We start from the raw sequence: 23126 nt of genomic DNA, 5'->3' as shown, positions 1-23126 counted from the left end.
GGGAAGAGGTGACCCAACAGCCTGGAAATAATTTTAAAGGGGAAGGAAAGGCAAAATCTACTAAGCACACAATTAAATAGTACTACTATTGCTGTGTAAAAACGCTATATTCCTGGCTTGCCTAATGAAAGAATTACAGAGATACACATACTAGAACTTACATCTGTCTTGACAGCATCTGGCTGGAACAAGGACTGCACTCCTAGGATTTAAAGAACTGTGAGCAAAATGTAAATGCAAAAATAGAAACGTTTATTACTCGACGTTTCGGTCTCACACAGAAACCTTCATCTGGAGTGTTTTTCATTTTGCTCACAATTCTTTAAAACCTAGGAGTGCTGTCCTTGTTTCACTACATTTTTTTTTGGTTCTAGCACCAAGGCTTTGTTGCTGCAAATGGTGTGCACCCTATGGACTATATATATATTATATATATTTATATAAAAAAATATACACTCTAACCAGAGACAGTGTTATCAGATATGGCTAAGATGGACAGGGGCTAAATGATATTTAAAAAAAAAAAAAAAAAAATACAGAAAAAAGCTTGCTTGGATTTACAAAAAAACTATTTCAATAGCTTGTTCTTGGACATTGGTTATCTTGGTTTAGCTCAGTAACTTTTACAACGATCCTATTGTTTTAAAACACAACATATGTTGTACTAAGATACAACATTGTCTTTATTCACAGCTCCCTTGCAGCCCTTCTCTTTAGATACCCTATACTGCATTTTGCTAACATGGCCCTATGTTGTTGGTTTTTTTTCAGTAGAAGCAGGTATCTACATGCAACGGCCACAATATGCAGAGCCAACTATGCATTTTTTATTGACTTTCTGTTGTTTAAATAGTAGATAAATCTCAAAAACCAATGGTTGTGGTGATTTGCCCTTGGGCCTGGTTTTTAAAGTTGCCAACATGGTTTAATCAGATGCAGCTCTCTAAAGTAAAAGAGCAAGCAAATGGGTAATTTTTAAGTGGACCCTAAGTTCTCTAGGAAAGTCAACCAAGCAGAGATTGATAGACTCTTGCTTATGAATGTCCAATGATGCCTTCTGTGCCTTGGTGTCTAGAGCCAAGCTTGGTACCATCAGGCTGCCTCTTTGACCAGGGAACACACTACACTACAAATTCTCTACTAACCTTCTACTGCTTCACATAAGAGATGTTATTTGTCCCTTACTGGATAAATATTTGTCTTAAGGATAAGTTTTTTGACCACTGCAAATCTACTGTGACAGCCCCATTTCCCACTACAGTAAATGTCAACTGCTATGCATAGCACGCAGACACAAGGCAAAGGTGTACTTTCAGCGTATATTCAGCATATGCTACACCAAATGAAATGAAAAGCAATCCTTAGCAGTTCCCAGTGTGTTGTCGCTCACTTATTACTTGTAAAATTCAAAGATCAAACTGATTCATGTGCCATTGCGTGTCAACACAAACCTTTAAACAATGCAGCGTATCTGTTTTGCTGAACATTTTAAATTTGGCAAGTTCTCCAATAAATCTCACAGTCTTGTTCTTTGTTTCAATGTTGATTTGATCCTTCTTTCTAACCTGTGAAAAAATGTAATGTGACATTTAAAGGGTAGTAAAAAAAATCAATAAGCTACGTCACATGCCAAGGTTTACAAATAGAACACCAGTGACAATTTATTTTTATTTCTGAACATATTACTAAAATGTAAGTTTTAAGTTTAATTTCCACTATTTTATGAACAGGAACAGTTCAGAAAGAGGGGGGATGGGGTTGGGAGTGTCCTGTCACAGACTCTCTACACTGTTAAATATTTCTGGTAAACAGCAGCTTCAGTTCAAACATCTTATATAGTAGTTGCCTTCTTGCAGCTAAGAAATGTATCAACAATAGGGTGAGTGAGCAACCTGGCTTAAGCTGCAACTGAATACGATGGCTTAGTGGGTAGTCCTTCTGCCTTGCCTGGGGTCCAGAGTTCGATTTCAGCTTGGGTTGAAATGAGCTTATATGTTTTCCATGCCTCAGTGTGGATTTTCTCCCACATTTCATAGAATTCAGGCAGCTAAACTGGCTCCTGATAAACTAAACCCTTATTATTTGTGTAATTGTGAGGGACTTTAGATTGGGGCTGGTCTTATAAAAATGTATAAAGTGCCGACAAATTCCACAGTGCTTCACAAGGATTATACATCATACAACATAAATCCTTTCACCAGTGGAACTTACGATCTAAGGTCCCCACTTACAGCAAAATATGGAGCTTGATAAGTAACTTATCTCTTATATTGACTCATCTCTGACGTCACAGTAGACAGCTACAAGTACAGACAGCTACTGCCAGAGGAGTTTCAACCAAGTGGAAAGTGCTGGGCTGTTCTCACATAAAGTTAGGCCACAAACTGTGTTAAATTGCTGACTCGCTAAATCCACCTAAAAACTACCTGTCCTTACAGCATTTTACTTTAAAAAACACTATTTGAAGTATAGGCAAGTCTTACGTGGAAACGAAAGTCTCCCTTTAACATGGAACAAAGGTCTTCTGCAACATCAGACATGCAAGGATGCAAGGTGGCCACTAATCTGGCATAGAATGGAAGAAGATCCAGTCTGAAAGAGAAGAATAAGCAGTAATACTCTACTTGCATATCAGATTGTACTACACTATGTCATTTTAATGAAAATAAGGCCAGAAGATTTTTATTCTATTGCTAGGGTCCAAAGTCAGAAACAGTTTAGGGAAAAAAAAAGGAAAAAAGTAGTCATACAAAAACCTGGTTGCATGAGTGTGCTCAACCCTTAAACTAATTATTGGTTAATGCAACTTTTGTTTGTTTGTTTTTTTTTTTTTTGCAGCACTTAGGGGCCCATACATTAAACCACAAATTTTTGCCAAAATTTGGAGTAACCACGATAATTTCTGATGTGCGAAAGTTGCGTGAAAATTATTTTCTTGGTTGTACGGATATATCGTGGTTGCGATCCGAAAGTCACAAGATTTTCATATCCTAACTATCGTAAACGGCGTGAAAACCTTTTTGCCTTTGAAACTTCAATGCATGATTTTGGAAGCCTTCCATAGGACTCAATGGCACTCTACAGCTCCAACTTGGCAAAAGAAAGTCACGGTACCAAAGTTTACAAAAAGTTTATACAACTTTTTCGTGGAAGTTAACGAAAACCACAAAAAACTCGTACTATTTTCACAATGTTATCATGGTTATTACGAAAAGTTATAAAAATTAGAAAAAATACGAATTTTTCTGAAAAAAAAAAAAATTGTGGTTTAATGAATGGGCCCCTTAGTGTTTCTGGGTAGGAGTCTATCAGTTTGGCACACCTGGACCTGGCAAATTTTGCCCACTCCTCCTTTGCACATCTATTAAACAGCGAGGGCATCTCCTGTGCACAGCACTCTTCAGGTCACCCCACAGATTTTCAGTCAGTGTAAGGTCTGGGCTCTGGCTGGACCATTCCAGAATATAGATTCTCCTTTGGGGAAGCCATTGCTTTGTTAATTTAAATTATTTGGGTTGCTGTCATGCTGACAGGTGAAGTTCCTCTTCATCTTCAGTTTCCTAGCAGACGCTTGAAGGTTTTGTGACAAAACAGAATGATACTTGGAGCTATTTATGATTCCATTCACCTTGACTAAAGCACCAGTTTCAGCTGATGAAAATAAGCCCCAAAGGATGATGATGCTGCCTCCACCATGCTTCACTGTGGTTATGGTGTTTTTGTGATGGAATTAAGACCAGACATTTCAAACTTGGTCTCATCAGACCATAATATACATTTTTCCCATGTGTAGGAAACAACCAGTACTTGACAATAAATCTTGCAGCTGTAGGCCTTTTCGTGGCCTCCCTGAGCAGTTTTCTTCTTGTCTACTCATCAATCTTGGAGGGACATCCTGATCTTGGTCACTGTTAAGGCAAATTTTCTCCTTTTGTTACAGGAACAGCCAAACTTTATCTGAGCTCAATCAGAGCCACTTTAATTGATGTCAGGTGGATACTAACTTTTTGAGATGAGACTGCATTTGATTGGTTAATTCTGAATGCAGTCACATCCCTGATTATTAAAGGGTGTGCACAGTAATGCAACCAGGTTTTTGTATGATTTTAGCTTTTCCTTCTTTTGCTAAAATGTTTCTTTTTTGTTTTCAACTTCATATGGATGGGAATTTTTAACCGCCGATCAGCAGCAGAAAAGTTTAATTCATGATCTGTTCTGATTGGTGTTCTTCGCATCCTTGGCCAGCCTTGCCTCCAGCCGACCCTGCTACTCTTACTACTCTGCAGTAAATGCATGTGCAGCTTGTCCAAATGCTATTGATAACATAGGCGCTTCAAAGATGGTGTACATGACAGACTTTAGAAAACAAAAACTCCTCAAAAATAGTATTTGCAAAAATAAACCTAGTGATCTGGGAGAGCAAGGGGGTATTAATTAAATGGTTCAGTAAAAAAAGGGTTTCCTTGCCTTTTAAGAAATTCTAACCAAACTTTGTACCAGGGGCTTCAAGAGTGCAGGTATGCACACAGAAATAACAGTATAAGATATAATCAACTACTCTTTTGGAATGGGTCAAAAATGTCAGGAACTTAAGTAACCGCAAAACACACATAAAAACACTGCTCTACAATTAATGTTAATCAGTAACATGTAATGAGTTTTTCAGAAAGCCAATTAGCAGTTAACATTTAGGCAATGCTCAAGCTATTAAAATAGCTGTTTAAGTGAAAGCACATTTTATATATATATGTTTCATCAAAAAATTTTTTATTGTAGCTATATTGTTAAAACCAACGTTTCGGTCCTTATTACAACGTTTTCGGTCCTTGAGAAAGGTCCTAATAAGGACTGAGACGTTGGTTTTAACAATATATCTACAATAAAAATTTTTTTGATGAAACATTGAAGGGTGTGCTGGCCACAGATGATTATTTTCTATACATACATAATTTTGGCTAAGCACCCCGCAGAATATTGAGCCTTGGAGTGCGGACACCATTTGGATTGATATATATATATATATATATATATATGCGCGCGCAATTTTTAATTACCAAAATGTTCAACACAACAGAGGGGAAGAAGAGGCTATTGTCCTGGGGAAGACACCCCTCTGTGGGGTACAAATGACACAAACAAAGTAAGTTTTTCGTATTTTTGTTTAAAAGAAAAAAAAAAGTCCAGAGTGCGTCAGAATCTTTTTTTATTTTTGTTAATGACATTCAATGTAAAGGAATTTTCAGACATTTTGTTGCCCATTCCACTAGGGTGTGGAAGACAATACACTCCTTGTGTCACTGCCCTAATTTTTGGCTTTTTCAGTGGTTAACAATACTACCTTGCATAAACGTGGTCGCAAGTTCAGTTCATTCCTGGGCACTATCTACAATGTGATCTTCCTGTTTCTGTTTTAATTTGAATACTCCAGTTTCTGCTGATAAAACTGGCCCTGGTGCATGACTGTGATAGGGATGTAAGCAATGTGAATATGCAAATATCCATTTCATAGCAACATATTAGTATGCCAGCATAGACTATGGGAAATAGCATTATTTGAAAGCTTCCAGGATAACATGTTTCCAGACAACTGATCCTATATAAAAACACATTTTATCAAACAAAAAACATATTGTAGAATATTATTAATAGTAATATATATATATATATATATATATATATATATATATATATATATATATATATATATATATATATATATATATATATATATATATATAATGAGAAATTTACATTACCTTTGTCTGGGAACAATGAATAGTGCTCTGACCAATTTCCTTCTATTAGCTTTTGTATTCATGTTCATGCAAAAATCCATTGCAGCCTGTAAAAGACATGGAAGATGGCATTTATTCTGGATGGTGAGACTACTCTAGTCACAGCAACCTGTAGTTTCATTATGCTTGCCCCAGAAGCAAAGGCCATTTTTTTCATTTCAGTTTTGTATCTTAAATCATCATCTTGACTTCACGCATACATAAGTTATTCTTCTGAGATTTAAACTAAAACAAACATTTATAGAAACCATCCTTTCAGTTTGCAGGTGAAAACCAGACACAATGAATCTGCACCCTGCATAGATAATTAGCAAAGAGAATTGTACACCTCTCAAAAATTGAGCTGCCTAAACCAATAGGAGGTGGACCTCTAAAGCAATAGGCCGAACCCCCGAACCCACCCCAACAGATTCTGCTGAATCCAAATCCTAATTAGCATATGCCAATTATGATTGGGAAGGGTTAAAATTTGGCGTGCGTGCCGAAATTTTTTCCCTCTACCATTTAACCCTTCCAAATGCTAATCAGCATATGCTAATTTATGCTAAGTATTATTTGGTTTGGCCAAGACCGAAACCGAAAATAATCCCTGAATCCCGAACCGAATCTGGGATTCGGTGCATCCCTAATGTAAATACAGCCATAAGCACTCACAGAAAAGTGCCACTATCTTCTTTTGTGTACACATATTCTTCGGTATCAGACTTCCTGCTCTCAGAAAAAATCCTTGAAGGCACGGCACGAGTCTGCTCAGTTCGCTCCTCTCTCTACCTTCTATCAGAATTTGCCCCTCTCCCACAAGAATTTGCTCCCCTCCCAACTGTGCTGTGAATTGTAGGTGCTATCTTAAACAAACAGGGAGCTTCTAGGGATGTTTACACAGGTATGGTAAAGCTTTCTGCAGAATAAATATAGTGTTCTAGCTTGCATTAATATGGCTAATCTATTGGCAGTAAAATTCCAAAATGCCTTTCCTTCTCCTTTAACTGCTTCATTAGGCTATTTTCATTTAATATTATCAGGAGTGGTCATAGGCATTTTAGCTACTACTTATTACTGGTGGCCAAACTGATTTGTGTGCCATAGCCCTAATGGAATGAGGGATTAAAAATGTTTATCAACTAATATAGAGTTTAAAAAACAGCCTCATAGGTCATCTACGCTTTTAACCTCTTAACCATCTTGAAGACTAAAGGTCATATGCACACTTGTAAATTATGGTACAGTAACTTTCAAGAAGAATATCAACATTCTAAATATAAATTCAGTGTGAGGCAGAGGGTAATGACACCCAAGTACATCACATACAGTGAGAGGCAGTCGGAGTGGTACTGACACTAAAAAACTACTCTTCAAAATATTAATGGTAATATTAAAAGTTCCCTGTAGGTCATGTTGACTATTTTTGCAAATAGGGCTGCTTTTGTAAGTAACTGTTGCTTGAAGTTGCTAATCCTGACTGTTTTGCCAACCCAACTGTACCTCTGTATCTGCTCAAACTGTTAGTTATAGCTTCTAATGCTAACAGACTACTGCTGCACCAATATGGTAGCCCCTCACAGAGGAACATGGGGGATCAGGTGTAATGTAAAAGCATCAGACAAATATTTTTATAGTAAAAAATATAAATAGCATGCAAAGACAAAGTTATGTTAGATGTGAAAAAAATGTTTTAATTTCTGGTGTCAGCAACTCTTTAAATGCATCCATGCACCATCTAGTGGCTGAAACAAGACCAGTAGAGATCAGGAAAATAGGCAGAAATACTCTGTCCTATATGACAGGTAAATAAGGATTGGGTGGCTAAGGCAATAGCTACTTAAAAGACTTGCATAGTGCTAAGCTGGCTATTTCTGCAACACAGGAAAGTGGATAATGAACTTTGCTGCCAACACACCATTATTAAAACAAAAAAAAAACGGTTTGTGAAGATTCTCTTTTATCCAGGTCATGGTATATTTGTAGTAATAAGTCAAATTGAAATAATATTTAGTTCTTATAAATATATACAGGACACTAAAACATACCTTATCTATTAGATCACGATTAACACAGTTTGGCAGCTGCTGAATAAAAGCATCAACAATGAGTTTTAAATGGGAGCCTGTGCTTGCCTCTTCATCTTCTTGCTCTGTAGACCAGGGAAAAAGAAGGCAAAATGCAGGGTCTGATTTATTAACATTTTGGAAAGTCATATTCTGAATCTTGAAATTGTTCTTGTGTTGTCACTAGTGTTTTAAGTCTGCATATAACATCATGCATATAAAAAATTAACTGCTAAACAAACCACATTTCTAAGCATTTATCTTTTTTTGTTTGTTTGTTTTCAGGTTTATAATTTTCTTAATGTAATTGTTTACCTTGTTCATCCAAAAGTTTTTTTGTTAGGTCTTCTGCATCTTCGGCACCTTCCAGTTCCATGCCTTCATCATTAATATCCAATGTCTCTAACTCCAGCTCTAGCTCTTCAGTTGTGGACACATCTTTCTCTTTACTATCTGTTGAAAATGAACATAGCACAAAGTAGTTAAAGGGGACCTGTGATCCTAAAAATAATTCCAAATTCTTTCTATTGTGTTTGTCAAACAAAATAAACTTCATTAAAGCTGGCCATACATGTACCGCTAAAATCGCACTAAACCGAGTTTCGTACAATTTTCTGTGGGGGGGATGTGTGTGGGGTATGAATTATTGTCCAGATAATTTTCGTACCACGGCAATGGGTTGTTTAGTCAATCGGCCAGGTTAGAAAATTTTGGTCAGCTAACATGTATTCTGTATCGGACAATATCTTTGGGGGATCTACAATGGAAATCACTTTCGTACGATTGGTGTCTGCAAACTATTTTATGTCCAGAACATCCTCCAATTTGTATTTTACAATTCAGTCTGAATGATAAAATCTTTGCATTTTTACATAGACCGATATTCGAATGTTAGTAGGAAGAAGACTAAAATCTAAACGTGTATGGCCCCTTTATTTACTCTATAAATAATATAAATCTTGTTTCCTTCAGTCTTGGAATCACAGCAAGCAGGCAGGCTCCATTTTGTAGACATTATTATTAAGGCAAGCTTTGTATCACCCCAAACACCAGAATGGGGACCTGATGCACACGCCCATGCACTGGCTACACAATTAGATGGTGAGGAGGGAGGGGGAAGTTATTTTTTTAATGCCTTTATAATGGGTATGGACGTGTTAATAAAAAATGAATTTAGGTTTATGTTTAATTTGAGGAGTTTTGTTATACAGTTTTTATGTTTGGATGACAGGTCCACTTTAACACAATATACATTTCTAACAGTGCAATCCTTTCATGTTTTGTTGTCATGTTTTGTTTGTAACTACAATGTATTTTGCAATAAATACTTGGAGCAAACTTTAAGTTTGAAAAAAAAAAAAAAAAAAACCTAAATACAACAAATATTAGAAAATTAGATATACTTGGCATGTGTATATTGAAAGTATCAGCAATCACAAATGGAGTTTCTGGCAAAAAAGGGTGGTTCACAAAATGAGTACACTTTCAGTAAGTTATAGAATGTCCTATTTTTGGCAGCTTTTCATCTGGCCTTATTTTGGCCTATTTTCATCCTGAAAAATGCTGGTTGTTGAGGGTCACAAACCTTTGCAGTCAGACCTTTATATTATCAATCACTTACAGACATAATGAATATCTTATGATCCATAAGGTATCAGAAAAATCAAAATATTGACATTTGCAGACATTTTGCTCGTACTCCCTACTGCTAATTGAAGATTATGTAAATCTGATTTGAAGTCTAGATAGGAAGGAAATGCTATAAAATGTGAGAGTTAAAGGGATTGGTCACCTTTGAGTTAACTATGATGTAGAGCAGGGGTGGGCAAAAAAAAAAAAAGCCAAGAATTGCCCCAAAACTGTTCCTTCCTGCGCCAGAAGCCAGAACTCCAAGGTTCCTTTCTCCTGCTCAGTGCTCAGGTTTTCTCCAATCTGACTTGCAACACACCAGCGCTTCTGTCTCTGCAGTTTGAATGACGCACAGGCGTATGCGCACGCCACTGCCTTCTAGGCATGTGCACAGCACGGGCCAGATTAGAAAGACCAACGGGCCGGACGTGGCCTGCGGCCCGTAGTTTGCCCACCCTGACGTAGAGAGTGATATTCTGAGACAGTTTGCAATTGGTTTTCATTTTTTATTATTTGTTATTTGTTTTTTTAATTATTTTACTATTTGTTCAGCAGCTCTTCAGTTTGGAATTTTAGCTAGTATCTGGTTGCTAGGGTCCAAATTAACTTAGCAATCAGTGACTTCCTAAGGTAGAGTTGAAATGAAAGACTGGAATATGAATAGGAGAGGGTCTGAATAGAAATGTAAGTAATAAAAATTAACAATAACAATAAAATTGTAGCCTCACAGGGAAATCATTTTTGGCTGCCGGGGTCAGTGATCCCCATTTGAAAGCTGGAAAGAGTCTGAAGAATGTGGCAAATAATTACATTAATTACTGTACGAATTAAATAATGAAGACCAACTGAAAAGTTGCTTAGAACTGGCCATTCTAAAACATACTAAAAGTTAACTTAAAAGTAAACCACCCCTTTATTCCAGTGCATATATCTTCATAAATAAATGTTTAAAGGGGAACTATCACTAAAACGAAAATGTGTTTAATAACATGGAAAAATGTAAAAAAAAAAAAACCTACAAAAAATAATATATTAACAATTTTGTAATGTGCCTAAAATAATAATCTTAAGTAACCCCCCCAAATCAGCAGTCTGTCTCCTCATTCTCTCTGCATGCAGAAGTCAAAGTTATTGGTATTTGTTTATGTGGGGTTATATAACACTCACCTTTGAAACTGTCTTTGCCAGTTTCTTTACTCTGAGAATTTTTCTCATTATCCTTAAATAAAATGGCTGGGACAAAAGCTTTCAAATCAATCAGATTCTCATAAAAGTTACGGGCATCCTCGTCTTCCCAAATGCCTCCTTCTAAGTCATAATCTCCAGGTTTTCCAGGTGTGAAGATATCAATACCAGGCCCATGTTCTACAATACAAGAGACAGGTTAATTTCTGGAGACACAATTTACAAACAATACACTTTGTGGGCTTGGATGTTAAAATCTGCTGAAGAAGTGGACGTTGGGTAGCTAAGGCAGGGGCAGCGAAACTAGTAATGGGGGGGGGGGGCAATAAGTGACAGCAGTGGTGCCAGAAACATTTCCAGGTGTCAGGAGAGCAGAAGGAGATGGGGCAGCGGACCGCCAGGCCAAGAAGTATGTGTGACTGAGTAAATATTTCATTAGGTGAGCCAAAAGTGTGGCGTTTTTACTAAACAATAGGAGGACTATTGGGCAGTATGCTTTTTAAATTTTGACTTGTATTCTCCTTTAAGTACATTTATCTTAGTAAATCAGACCCTGCAGACATTACAAAGATAGAAACAGATGTGAATTACTGATCATTCTCCATAAAATGTCCACAATAAGATAGTTCCCTTTACTCTAGTTGTATGGAGGCTTACAGTAGTTCCTATTATATATAATGGTGAACTTTAACGTTAAAAGTTTCTTATAATAAGTCTAGGGCTCACCAAATTAGGCTGCAGGTTCGGGTGCTTATGCCCCAAGCCTCTCACTCTGTTAATTATCACTCTAATGCAGTTGGTATACCACACATAGTTACAAAAGGTTCAAATGTTCACTCACCACTTCCTCTCGGTGGCCCGGCTGCAATACCCCAGTCCCACAGCAAGGGGTGACACAACCTCAAAATCCAAATGTAGAAACTACAGCATGTACTCATTGGACTCCAGAGTAACAGTTTAAAGCTTTTTGAAATTTTAAACTGCTACTTTAGAGTCCGATGAGTGCATGCTGTAGTTTCTACATTTGGTTTTTGAGGTCACAATAAAATAGCATAATTTAAATAATGAAAAATAAAAACAGCTAAATATCTACCCTCCGGAGCAGGTTTGTCCTGAGGAAGTTCTGGCATATTTTCATCTAGCAGATCTGCAAGTGATTGACAGCTAGCTAACAGCTTCTGATAAGATGTTGCAAACTCCTCATATTGCTTGTGCCTGTCTTCACTTAGCTCCCCTTTAGTGTGAAGAATGCGCCTGTACAGAGAAAAAAGTAAAATACTACTAACAAGTACCATATTACCTTAATAAAAGTTATGTTGTAATATTACATAGGAACATCAGGTAATTTACTTTTTTTTTTTTTTTTTTTTAGAAAATCTCTCTAATCAAAAGTTAATATTAAATGATATTTTCCACAGTTCATGATTGGTACTGCATCCAGGCACAGATATAATGTTAAAAGCCTCTTGGCGAGTTATCCATATTTTTTTGGAGTCAATGTAAGAAATACTTGTATGTTATTTAGCAGTCATGTTAAAGAGATACTGACATCAGAAACTAAACCTTTTTTTTTTTACATCTATCATAACATTGTCTTTGCATGCTGCTATTCATAATTTTTCTAAAAGTACTTGCTCATTGCTTCTACATTGCTTATCTGATTCCTTGTGTTCCTCTATGAGGGGGCCTGCCTTATTTGTGCAGCAGGAGTCCGTTAGCTCTAGAAACTATAACCGACAGGCTGAGAAGGGACAGTGAGGTCAGCAAAACAGTCAGGTTTAGGAACTTCAAGAAACAATTACTTACAAAAGCAGCCCTATCAGTGAAAAATTATCAACATGACCTATAGTTAACTTTTTTTGAACTTTTATATTTTGAAGAGTAGTTTTTTAGTGTCCCTTTAATAATGAAACAGTGATTTTGATGGTTTTACATACAATTGGTTATAAAATATCAAACATGACACCAAATATAATATTCAGATTAAACATGCAGATTTAGTTATAAAAGCCTGATCTAAAGATAGGTGAGATTAATTTTGCACACCTGTTCTGGCGCTCTATATTTTGTAATTCTCTGTGGTCCCTCTTCAAGTGTTTCGTCAGAGATGTGAAATACTCTTTCAGCAAATTCTGGAAAGGCTGTTGTTTCTCTGGGCTGATAATCTCACTAGGAGGAAAATTAAGATTGTATTTTTCAGCTGCACACTTCACTTTCCTGGGCACTAAGCCTGCAATATCATCTCCACAGTGCCGGCAAAAACTGATTACTACTGAAACATGTGTGTGGGATTCTCGATCAGCATTAATTATGTTTTTAAGTTGCTCATAAATTAGAGAGAGGCCTTCTTTATCAGTAAAGATGCCAATGATGGTTAGCTCTGCAATAAAGCGCAAGTCTGTTCTCAGCTTAGTAATATTAGGAGTCTTTTCCTCTTTGCGGGCTTCAAAATGCTTCTTCCATACCTGAAGGAGAGACTGTGCAAAGTCAGCATATCGCTGGTGGAAAAGAGAACACAGATGCACAGCACAGTTAACATCAGATATTTTTAACTTGGCCTCTACAATGGAGGCTGCTGCCTCTGCTATGTACTTGCTGAGGTTAAGGCTGTTGAAGTCATGGGACAATGAATCTCTTTGCTGTTCAGTAATGGTTTTGAGTTTCTTCACAAAAGCAGTGTTCTTCTTCAAACTAGAGTCCAGCCTGCTAAAGAAACTCTCCTCAGGTCGATTTTCAGGGGCATTTTGATTTTTGCTACGAAGCTCCTTCCTAGTGTGGTGCCGTTCCCATGCTTCTTGGTGTAACTGATTTGCTTCATCCTTCTCTCTGATGAAAAGAGACAGAAAATGGAACATTAAATTATATTCACAGGCACATCTTTTAAACAAAAATATTTGTTTTCCCCCAAAACACAAGGGTTAAAGCATTTTGATTAAAAAAAAAAAAAACAAACAAAAAAAACACAAATTCATATTAAAGGAAAACTAAGTTAAAATGTTGGGGGTCCTAATACATTAGTCACCCCACCATCACAGGTCAGGGGTACTTTCTTTTAGAGAACTGCACAACCATGTCTGAATTTGCGGGATATACTGGTAATATAAAAAGTCTACACACTCCTGGTAAAATGTCGGGTTCCTGTGCTGTACAAAAATGAGACAAAGATAAATCATTTCAGAACTTTTTCCACCTTTAATGTGACCTATAAACTGTACCACTCAATTGAAAAACAAACTGAAATCTTTTAGGTGGAGGGAAGAAAACCAAAAAAACTAAAATAATGTGGTTACATAAGTGTGCACATCCTCTTCTAACTGGTGATGGAGCTGTGTTCAGAATTAAGAAATCATGTTCAAAATCATGTTGAATAGGAGTCAGCATACATCTGCCATCATTTAAAGTGCCTCTGATTAACCCCAAATAAAGTTCAGCTGCTCTAGTTGGTCTTTCCTAACATTTTTTTAGTCACATCCCACAGCAAAAGCCATGGTCCACAGAGAGCTTCCAAAGCTTCAGAGGGATCTCATTGTTAAAAGATATCAGTCAGGAGAAGGGAACAAAAGAATTTCCAAGGCATTAGATATACCATGGAACAACGTGAAGACAGCCATCATTAAGTGGAGAAAATATGGCACAACAATGACATTACCAAGAACTGGATGTCCCTCCAAAATTGATGAAAAGACAAGAAGAAAACTGGTCAGGGAGGCTAACAAGAGGCCTACAGCAACATTAAAGGAGCTGCAAGAATATCTGGCAAGTACTGGCTGTGTGGTACATGTGACAACAATCTCCCGTATTCTTCATATGTCTGGGCTGTGGGGTAGAGTGGTAAGTCGAAAGCCTTTTCTTACGAAGAAAAACATCCAAGCCAGGCTATATTTTGCAAAAACACATGTGAAGTCTCCCAAAAGGTTGTGGGAAAAGGTGTTATGGTCTGATGAAACCAAGGTTGAATTTTTTGGCCATAATTCAAAAAAATATGTTTGAAACAAAAACAATACTGCACATCACCAAAAGAACACCATACCCACAGTAAAGCATGGTGGTGGCAGCATCATGCTTTGGGGCTGTTTTTCTTCAGCTGGAACTGGGGCCTTAGTTAAGATAGAGGGAATTATGAACAGTTCCAAATACCAGTCAATATTGGCACAAAACCTTCAGGCTTCTGCTAGAAAGCTGAACATGAGAAGGAACAGTGGTGTGAAAAACTATTTGCCCCCTTCCTGATTTCTTATTCTTTTGCATGTTTGTCACACAAAATGTTTCTGATCATCAAACACATTTAACTATTAGTCAAAGATAACACAAGTAAACACAAAATGCAGTTTTTAAATTAGGGTTTTTATTATTTAGGGAGAAAAAAAATCCAAACCTACATGGCCCTGTGTGAAAAAGTAATTGCCCCCTGAACCTAATAACTGGTTGGGCCACCCTTAGCAGCAATAACTGCAATCAAGCGTTTGCGATAACTTGCAACGAGTCTTTTACAGCGCTCTGGAGGAATTTTGGCCCACTCATCTTTGCAGAATTGTTGTAATTCAGCTTTATTTGAGGGTTTTCTAGCATGAACCGCCTTTTTAAGGTCATGCCACAACATCTCAATAGGATTCAGGTCAGGACTTTGACTAGGCCACTCCAAAGTCTTTTTTGTTTTTCTTCAGCCATTCAGAGGTGGATTTGCTGGTGTGTTTTGGGTCATTGTCCTGCTGCAGCACCCAAGATCGCTTCAGCTTGAGTTGACGAACAGATGGCCGGACATTCTCCTTCAGGATTTTTTGGTAGACAGTAGAATTCATGATTCCATCTATCACAGCAAGCCTTCCAGGTCCTGAAGCAGCAAAACAACCCCAGACCATCACACTACCACCACCATATTTTACTGTTGGTATGATGTTCTTTTTCTGAAATGCTGTGTTACTTTTATGCCACATGTAACGGGACACGCACCTTCCAAAAAGTTCAACTTTTGTCTCGTCAGTCCACAAGGTATTTTCCCAAAAGTCTTGGCAATCATTGAGATGTTTTTTAGCAAAATTGAGACGAGCCATAATGTTCTTTTTGCTTAAAAGTAGTTTGCACCTTGGAAATCTGCCATGCAGGCCGTTTTTGCCCAGTCTCTTTCTTATGGTGGAGTCGTGAACACTGACCTTAATTGAGGCAAGTGAGGCCTGCAGTTCTTTAGATGTTGTCCTGGGGTCTTTTGTGGCCTCTCGGATGAGTTGTCTCTGCGCTCTTGGGGTAATTTTGGTCGGCCGGCCACTCCTGGGAAGGTTCGCCACTGTTCCATGTTTTTGCCATTTGTGGATAATGGCTCTCACTGTGGTGGTTCGCTGGAGTCCCAAAGCTTTAGAAATGGCTTTATAACCTTTACCAGACTGATAGATCTCAATTACTTTTGTTCTCATTTGTTCCTGAATTTCTTTGGATCTTGGCATGATGTCTAGCTTTTGAGGTGCTTTTGGTCTACTTCTCTGTGTCAGGTAGCTCCTATTTAAGTGATTTCTTGATTGAAACAGGTGTGGCAGTAATCAGGCCTGGGGGTGACTACAGAAATTGAACTCAGGTGTGATAAACCACAGTTAAGTTATTTTTTAACAAGGGGGGCAATCACTTTTTCACACAGGGCCATGTAGATTTGGAGTTTTATTTTCTCCCTTAATAACATAAACCTTCATTTAAAAACTGCATTTTGTGTTCAATTATGTTATCTTTGACTAATAGTTAACGGTTTTTGATGAGCAGAAACATTTAAGTGTGACAAACATGCAAAAGAATAAGAAATCAGGAAGGGGGCAAATAGTTTTTCACACCACTGGAACTTCATCTTTCAGCATGACAACGACTCAAAGCATACATCCAAATCAACAAAGGAATGGTTTCACCGGAAGAAGATTAAAGTTTTGGAATGGCCCAGCCAGAGCCCAGACCTGAATCCGATTGAAAATCTGTGGGGTGGTCTTAAGAGGGCTGTGCCCAGGAGATGCCCTCGCAATCTGACAGATTGCAAAGTCAAAATGTACCATGCTGATAGACTCATACCCAAAAAGACTGAGCACTGTAATAAAATCAAAAAGTGCCTCAACAAAGTATTAGTTTAAGGGTGTGCACACTTATGCAACCACATTATTTTAGTTTTTTTGGTTTTCTTCCCTCCACCTAAAAGGTGGAAAAAGTTCTGAAATGATTTATCTTTGTCTCATTTTTGTACAGCACAGGAACCTGACATTTTATCAGGGGTGTGTAGACTTTTTATATCCACTGTATGTATGTATATATATATATATATATATATATATATATACATACAGTGGATATAAAAAGTCTACACACCCCTAATAAAATGTATATACATTATATTTCTCAGAATATACAAATTTCATTGGGTCAGAAAATATAAGTGACATCATTAAGCACTATTTATTACTAGTGAGATTAGTTAGCACCATTTACAACTATATTTTACATAGGATATGTGGTGCTTTTCTATGTGGCTATAAAACAAATTCTGTGCTTGTTAATTTATAATTACTTGATGTGTAATGCTGCAGCTTCTCTCTGATGAGCTTCCTCTTCTTCCTGCTTCTTTTTTATTTCATCTTCTTGATTTTTTCCCTCTGAACTTTGCTGCTCATCATCTGCTTTGACTTGATCATCCTCCTTTCTTTTGCACTCCTTCTCCTCTTTTTTCCGCTTGTCCTCATCAGTTCGCTTCTTTTTTTCCTCAGAAGCCTTTGATTGATCTCTTTTGGTGCTTGCTTTTGGTTCTTCCTTAACCCGATCTTTGCTGCTTGTAGATTTCTTCTCAGCACATTCTTTGTCCCTTGGGCTAGATGGAGATTCCTTTTCTTCCATACCTGCTGGTTTCTTGCGTTCTGCTGGCATTATTTGTAAAAAGAATCCTATAAACACAAAACTATAAAAAATTAGAGCAGAACAGCAAACTATTTTAGCATAGTAAAGTCAGGAAATACATCTTGCTGTACTTGTTTTACATAGAGAACCCAGTAAAAATGTGCCTCTGTGTTCTCCCCAGAAAAAAAAAAAGCCTGTCAGTAAATAAATAAATGCCTCTGTAACCTCTCCCTTGCTCAAAAATATTTTTTACAAATGCCAAAAGTACTATGTGCTTTAGCAAATGCGGTGCAGTCTTACCATCTACTTAATTACAAATACTCTTGCGCGAGTTGAGTGTTGAGGTGGAGCAGGGCCTGTTTGAGGGGAAAACAGCTGAGGGCTGTGCCCCTTCCCCCAAAAGCTGGGGAGAAAACTTTCTCTATAAGTAGAATGGTTGGACAGGGTCCCACAAGGCTACAGGTTGTTGCTGTCTTAAGTCTAGCCAAATCTCACTCTAATTTAAGATGCCCTCTCAGCAGCAGATTCAAGACTACAGGTAGCACACCATACCCAACTTGTGTGCAGTTGGACTGATCTAGACCATCTGACTATGTACAGCACTTTGGGTGGAACAGTTGCAACAGACCATCATGAGATCATACAACTTTACATTTGCTTGAACTAAAAAAATGTTTCTGCCAATGTCCCCTTTCATCAAGTAAATACAGAATCAGCAGATATAGAGCTACTTCTCTTACTCACTACTGCTCAGATCTAGGTATAGCCTAAACAAACTAAACACTGTTATTTGGGAATATCTGCCCATTCAAAATAAAGTGTCATCAGCTGGATATTCCAACTGTATTCATTTGTTTTTAATTTAGATATCATTTGTATGCAAGTACCCTGGTGTTGGTAAATAGCTATGAACCAGTCCATCCACAAAAACAAAGGGCAAACTGGACACTAAAATTTACCTAACCATCTTTTATCAGGCAACAAAATGACTATGAATTCCTGTTATTGCTCGGTTTTTCTGCAATAGATTGCTCTGGCTGTTACCTGATTACATCCACAAACAGGTTTTTGACAAAAATTTAAAGCATGCCATGTTAAGGGTGATGAGCTTTTCTTTTTTTTGTCAAAAACCTACTCATGAAAATAAAAGATAGAAAAAGGAAAAAAATGTAATTATGCAGCAAGCCAGAAAACTTCGGTGAGATCAGAAACTTTCCTTCTTTCAGTTGCCCAACCACAGTTGGTTGAAGATAAGCACATCCACAACATTTGCTTTAGTCGCTCCAAATGTAGTTACAGGGGCTGCTAAAGATGATTGGGATACAAAATCTTTATTTGTTTAACCCTACGCAGCAGAGCTATGGTCCTTTAATTCACATACGGGAAATGATTGTTAAAAACAAGCTAAGACACCAGAGAGTAACTCACAAGTGACAAGGCATTTCCCTGTGGCCAAAAGCCACAGACAAGCACAATATGTGGCATACAGACACTAATTAAGGGTCAGAAAAGATCTTTCTTCTTTCTGTACAATTTAATAAAAGCTGGATAGCATTCGAAAATTTCCTAGATATTATAGCAATTTATGCTTTTTAAGTTACATTTTAACATGCAAAGATGCACTTTATTTCTCCACTTGGGTTGTACCGAGTAGTAGTTATGTGTTTTTAATATGTAATACTTAATAAAGGTTTTAGTGCTTCATTTAATTATTGCACTGGATATGCATTGAGACAGTGTGTGGATCACATTTTTGTGAGACTCTGTACAGATAAAATATTAACTGACAAACACAAGCCAAGGAAGGCTGCTTACATTTGCAAAAACATACACACTACGTATATTTCTAAATCAATTTCAGCCAAACGTACATCTTAATCCAGACATTTGCACTAACAGTATCTTAGAAAGTCTAGCCTAGCAGCATTCTATACAGATATCAGTAATAAGCAATCCCTGTCATAACCATTGGTGCTTTAAAGAAGTTTATAAAAGGTGCTTGCCTTATCGAGCGCAACACATAAATAAAGAGGCAGGGATGTCAAACCTGCATCCCTCCAACTTTGCTGGACTGAAACTCCCAACATCCCCTACAGCCGAAGACTGAGAGTGACAGTTCACCAAGAGTTGTAGAGCCACAAGCTGAGTTTCTTTACATGCACAGCGTTAGCCTGTCATGTGGCGTCCACAGCTTGTGGTGGTGGTGGTGGTGGTGGTGGTGGAGGATGTCAACGGAGGGAATTCACACTGCCAGAGCCTTGAATCACTCTGCACCAAGGGACCGCGGCACTCTCTTTACCGCAGGAGGCTGGGTGAGTTAACAAGAAAAATGAGGTTCCAGGCCATGAGACAACGGCCTCACTCCAGACCTTTTACCTTTTAATTTGTAAACACTCCGTTCCCAGCACAATTCCGTCTAGAAGACCCAGCACCGAGGACGGCCATATCACTGCCGTTCTAGCAAAAGAATGAATTTCGTTGCGCTTATTCCATATCTTTGTCAGGACAGTCGAATTTAGGAAAATACAACGAACTGTAAAAATAAAAAGGCGTGGCTTAGTGGAAGGCGAATTATTGTTAGTAAACAGGCACGCATTAAACAGCTAATTGGAGGACCCTCCAGGCTCCGGAAGTTCGGACAACATAGAGGAAGCGGAAGTGCTGAAAGGCGTTGACAGGTGTTTGTCGGCGCTGAAATCGAATGTCTTTATTTTGTGGGTTATTTATTGTTGGTAAACCACAATATTTCGTCGTCACAGGAATGAATTTCAAAATCCTTTATGTTGTTAAAAAAAAAAAAAAAACTCTTTTTTTTTTTTTTACTAACGAACGCCAAAATCATTAAACGAATACTTTGGAATTACTGTATATAAGGTAAAATTCAAGCGCTTTGCAAATGCATGGGTTCCATAATGGTCACATAGCATAGATGCCACTTTCTGCTTTTGTACTCAAAAATGATCATTTGTTTATAGTGCGCTTACAAGTGTGCAACCCTTTGTCATAAATACACAACAGCCCATGTACCAGTAGAGCTCACTACAAGGAATACTGTCAAGGGAAAAAGTGTTTTTTTTTCTTTGCAAAACTTATTAGTTAATAACACTTTTCCAGTAGAATCCTGCATTAAAATCCATTTTTAAAAAACACAGATTTTTTTACATTTAATTGTAGGGACTCATAGGGTTAAACTGCCCCTATTGCTTCAAAACCTCCAACTTGGCAAAGAACCTTGTATCAGTTTACAGTTATCATACCTCCCGACAATTGAAAAATGAAAAGAGGGACAAAAAGATTTGGCGCACTACGTGTGGCAATTTTTTTGGCCACGCCCCAATTACCACACCCCATCCATTTTTTTTTCAAGAAATACTCCTTTTATATAGTTGAAATGGCAGGATCAGACGCAAATTGTGCTATACTCTCATACTGTACTACCTAAGGAAATCAATATAGCAACTACATATAAAATACAAATATAGAGAGAAGGCAGTCAGTTATAAGTGAGTTACAACTATGTACCAGTTTTTCCCCCATACACAGTGCCCCCTATGGCCCAATAGACAGTACCCCCCATACACAGTGTCCCCATAGACAGTACCTCCCCATAGAAAGTGCCCCCATACACAGTACCCCCCCACAGAAATTGCCCCCATACACGGTGCCCCCATAGAAAGTACCCCCCATACACAACACCCCCATAGTAAGTTCCCCCAATTGAGACAGTACCCCCATGCACAGTGCCCCCCATACACGCTCCTTCTTCAGCGGTTCCTCTCCTTATGCGGCTTCCGGCGGCGACAGGCCTTTTTATAAGGTTGCGCCCCATGCGTATGTGTGACGTCAGTACGCACGGGGCACAACTTTATAAAAGGGCATGTCACCGCCGCTCAAGGAGCTGCATACAGAGAGGAAACGCTAAAGAAGAAGCAGCAGCGCCCAGTTCCATCCAGCGCCTCCCGCTGTCCCGGATACTTCAATGATTGTCTCGCATTTCCGTAATCTATTAATAGATTCATTGAACTATCTGGGACAGCGGGAAGCGCTATTAAAACCGGGACAGTCCCACGGAAAGCGGGACAGTTGGGGGGTATGAGTTATGCCTTATACCTTATTGGTTTATTTGGTTGTCCTCACCCCTTGCACTCTCATATAGTGTTTAGCAAGGAGGTGTGGCTTCCTCTGGCTGCTTCTGAGTCTCAGGAAAAGCTCCACTAAGCCTAGGATCAGAATAGGCCCCAGTAAAGCCAAGTCGGGGACAGGGACCCCGTTAATGAGGACTATTTAGAATAGCAGAATAACGTAATAGCACTCTCTAGGAGGGTGAGACAGATAGAACTAGATAGTAAGAGCAGTTCAGGCTCCAACCAGGGGGTTAGCTGGAAATATCCTTCCATACAGGCAATGTTGCCTTAGCCTAGGGCCATGGTTAAGACTCAGGATACAGGTCAGTGTAAATCCCTGATACATAGTCGGCTGTAGGACCCATACAAGCTAAAGGTATTCAGCCTAAGGATTGGAGTATCTATCCAGACTGCCCTCCATAGTGGTGCCAAGATGACAGGTGCTTTACCCTGCCCAGTCTCCAAAAGAGGTGGGATAAACCGGTGGCATCCTCTCTTACTATCCTCAGAGTGTTTCTGCTATCTCTGCATGTGTGAGTATTGATTTATCCCTGCACTACTACAACTTGTCTTGGACAATAAAGAGTTAAAGTTTGATTGCAAGAGCTCCTGGTGTCCATCTTATCATTGTATGTATGTATGTATAACTTTATTTATAAAGCGCCACAAGGGTACGCAGCGCTGTACAATCTTACAGAATACAAAATTACACACAGGGAGGACAAGTGATATAATAAATAAATACAATAAATATATATATAAGTGCCATATGGTATGAGACACAGTAGGAAGGAGGTCCCTGCCCCGTAGAGCTTACAATCTAAGTGGTTGGGTAACATACAGGCACAAATTGGAAGGTAAGAGTGCACCAGGTATGGGCATTTGCCCTTAAGCGCAGGACTGGGCAAAATAATGTTTTAGTGCTCCAGAAGGTAACAGCTGAGCTTTTTCTTAAAGAGAGTGGGTGAGTGTTCCCTACGGATTCAGGGATAGAGTTCCATAGGTAAGAAGAAGCGACTAGCCTAGCCTGACTCCTTCATATACAGAAGCAAGGCTAAACTCGATCAATCGATCGCCGCATAGTGGCTGCTTCCCCCGATACTTCCCCTGCATCGCTGTATCGCCTTTCTTCAAATGACCGGAAGCCAAGTTTTAACAGGTATTTTGTACTAAAGCATTGAAAATAATAAATGGTTTGCAGGATAGGGCAATTATTGGGGCAGGGTAGAATAGATTTTTTTACTTAAAATTTTTTAGTGTTACTTTTCCTTTAAAGGGCGTCATCGGGACATCACATGTAATAAAAATATTTAATTGACTTGGAAGTATAATTGGTTATAATCCAGTTATATAGTAAAAACCACTGTGCAAAGTTTGGGGACCCCGGTTTTAATAGTGTCTGAATGGCAGCAATTTAAATTGCCCCACTGAAAGTCAATGAGTGACATCTGATTGGCAGTTGGTGGCTCCGCCCACTTTTTCTATCCTGGAAA

At 38.3% G+C, this 23126-nt stretch overlaps 1 protein-coding gene across 3 annotated transcripts in view; it reads right to left on the bottom strand.

Annotated features, from left to right (window-relative positions):
• Positions 1–20153, bottom strand: part of upf2 (UPF2, regulator of nonsense mediated mRNA decay) — a 42858-nt gene extending 22705 nt beyond the window's left edge. Inside the window, exons 1-10 of one of the 3 annotated variants that reach the window (XM_012958641.3) lie at positions 19886–20153; positions 17187–17556; positions 12701–13480; positions 11748–11908; positions 10637–10834; positions 8156–8293; positions 7823–7926; positions 5757–5842; positions 2484–2592; positions 1452–1565 (exon numbers count right to left, since the gene is read on the bottom strand). In XM_012958641.3, the coding sequence (XP_012814095.2) occupies positions 1452–1565; positions 2484–2592; positions 5757–5842; positions 7823–7926; positions 8156–8293; positions 10637–10834; positions 11748–11908; positions 12701–13480; positions 17187–17539 (2043 nt within the window). In that variant the 5' untranslated portion in view covers positions 17540–17556; positions 19886–20153. 3 annotated transcript variants of the gene reach the window in all.
• Between the last annotated feature and the right edge of the window lie 2973 nt (positions 20154–23126).

This window comes from Xenopus tropicalis, chromosome 3 (assembly GCF_000004195.4).
Source record: "Xenopus tropicalis strain Nigerian chromosome 3, UCB_Xtro_10.0, whole genome shotgun sequence".
NCBI lineage: Eukaryota > Metazoa > Chordata > Amphibia > Anura > Pipidae > Xenopus > Xenopus tropicalis.
The sequence above is the reverse complement of the archived record's forward strand: the minus strand, read 5'-3'. Positions and strand labels throughout refer to the sequence as shown.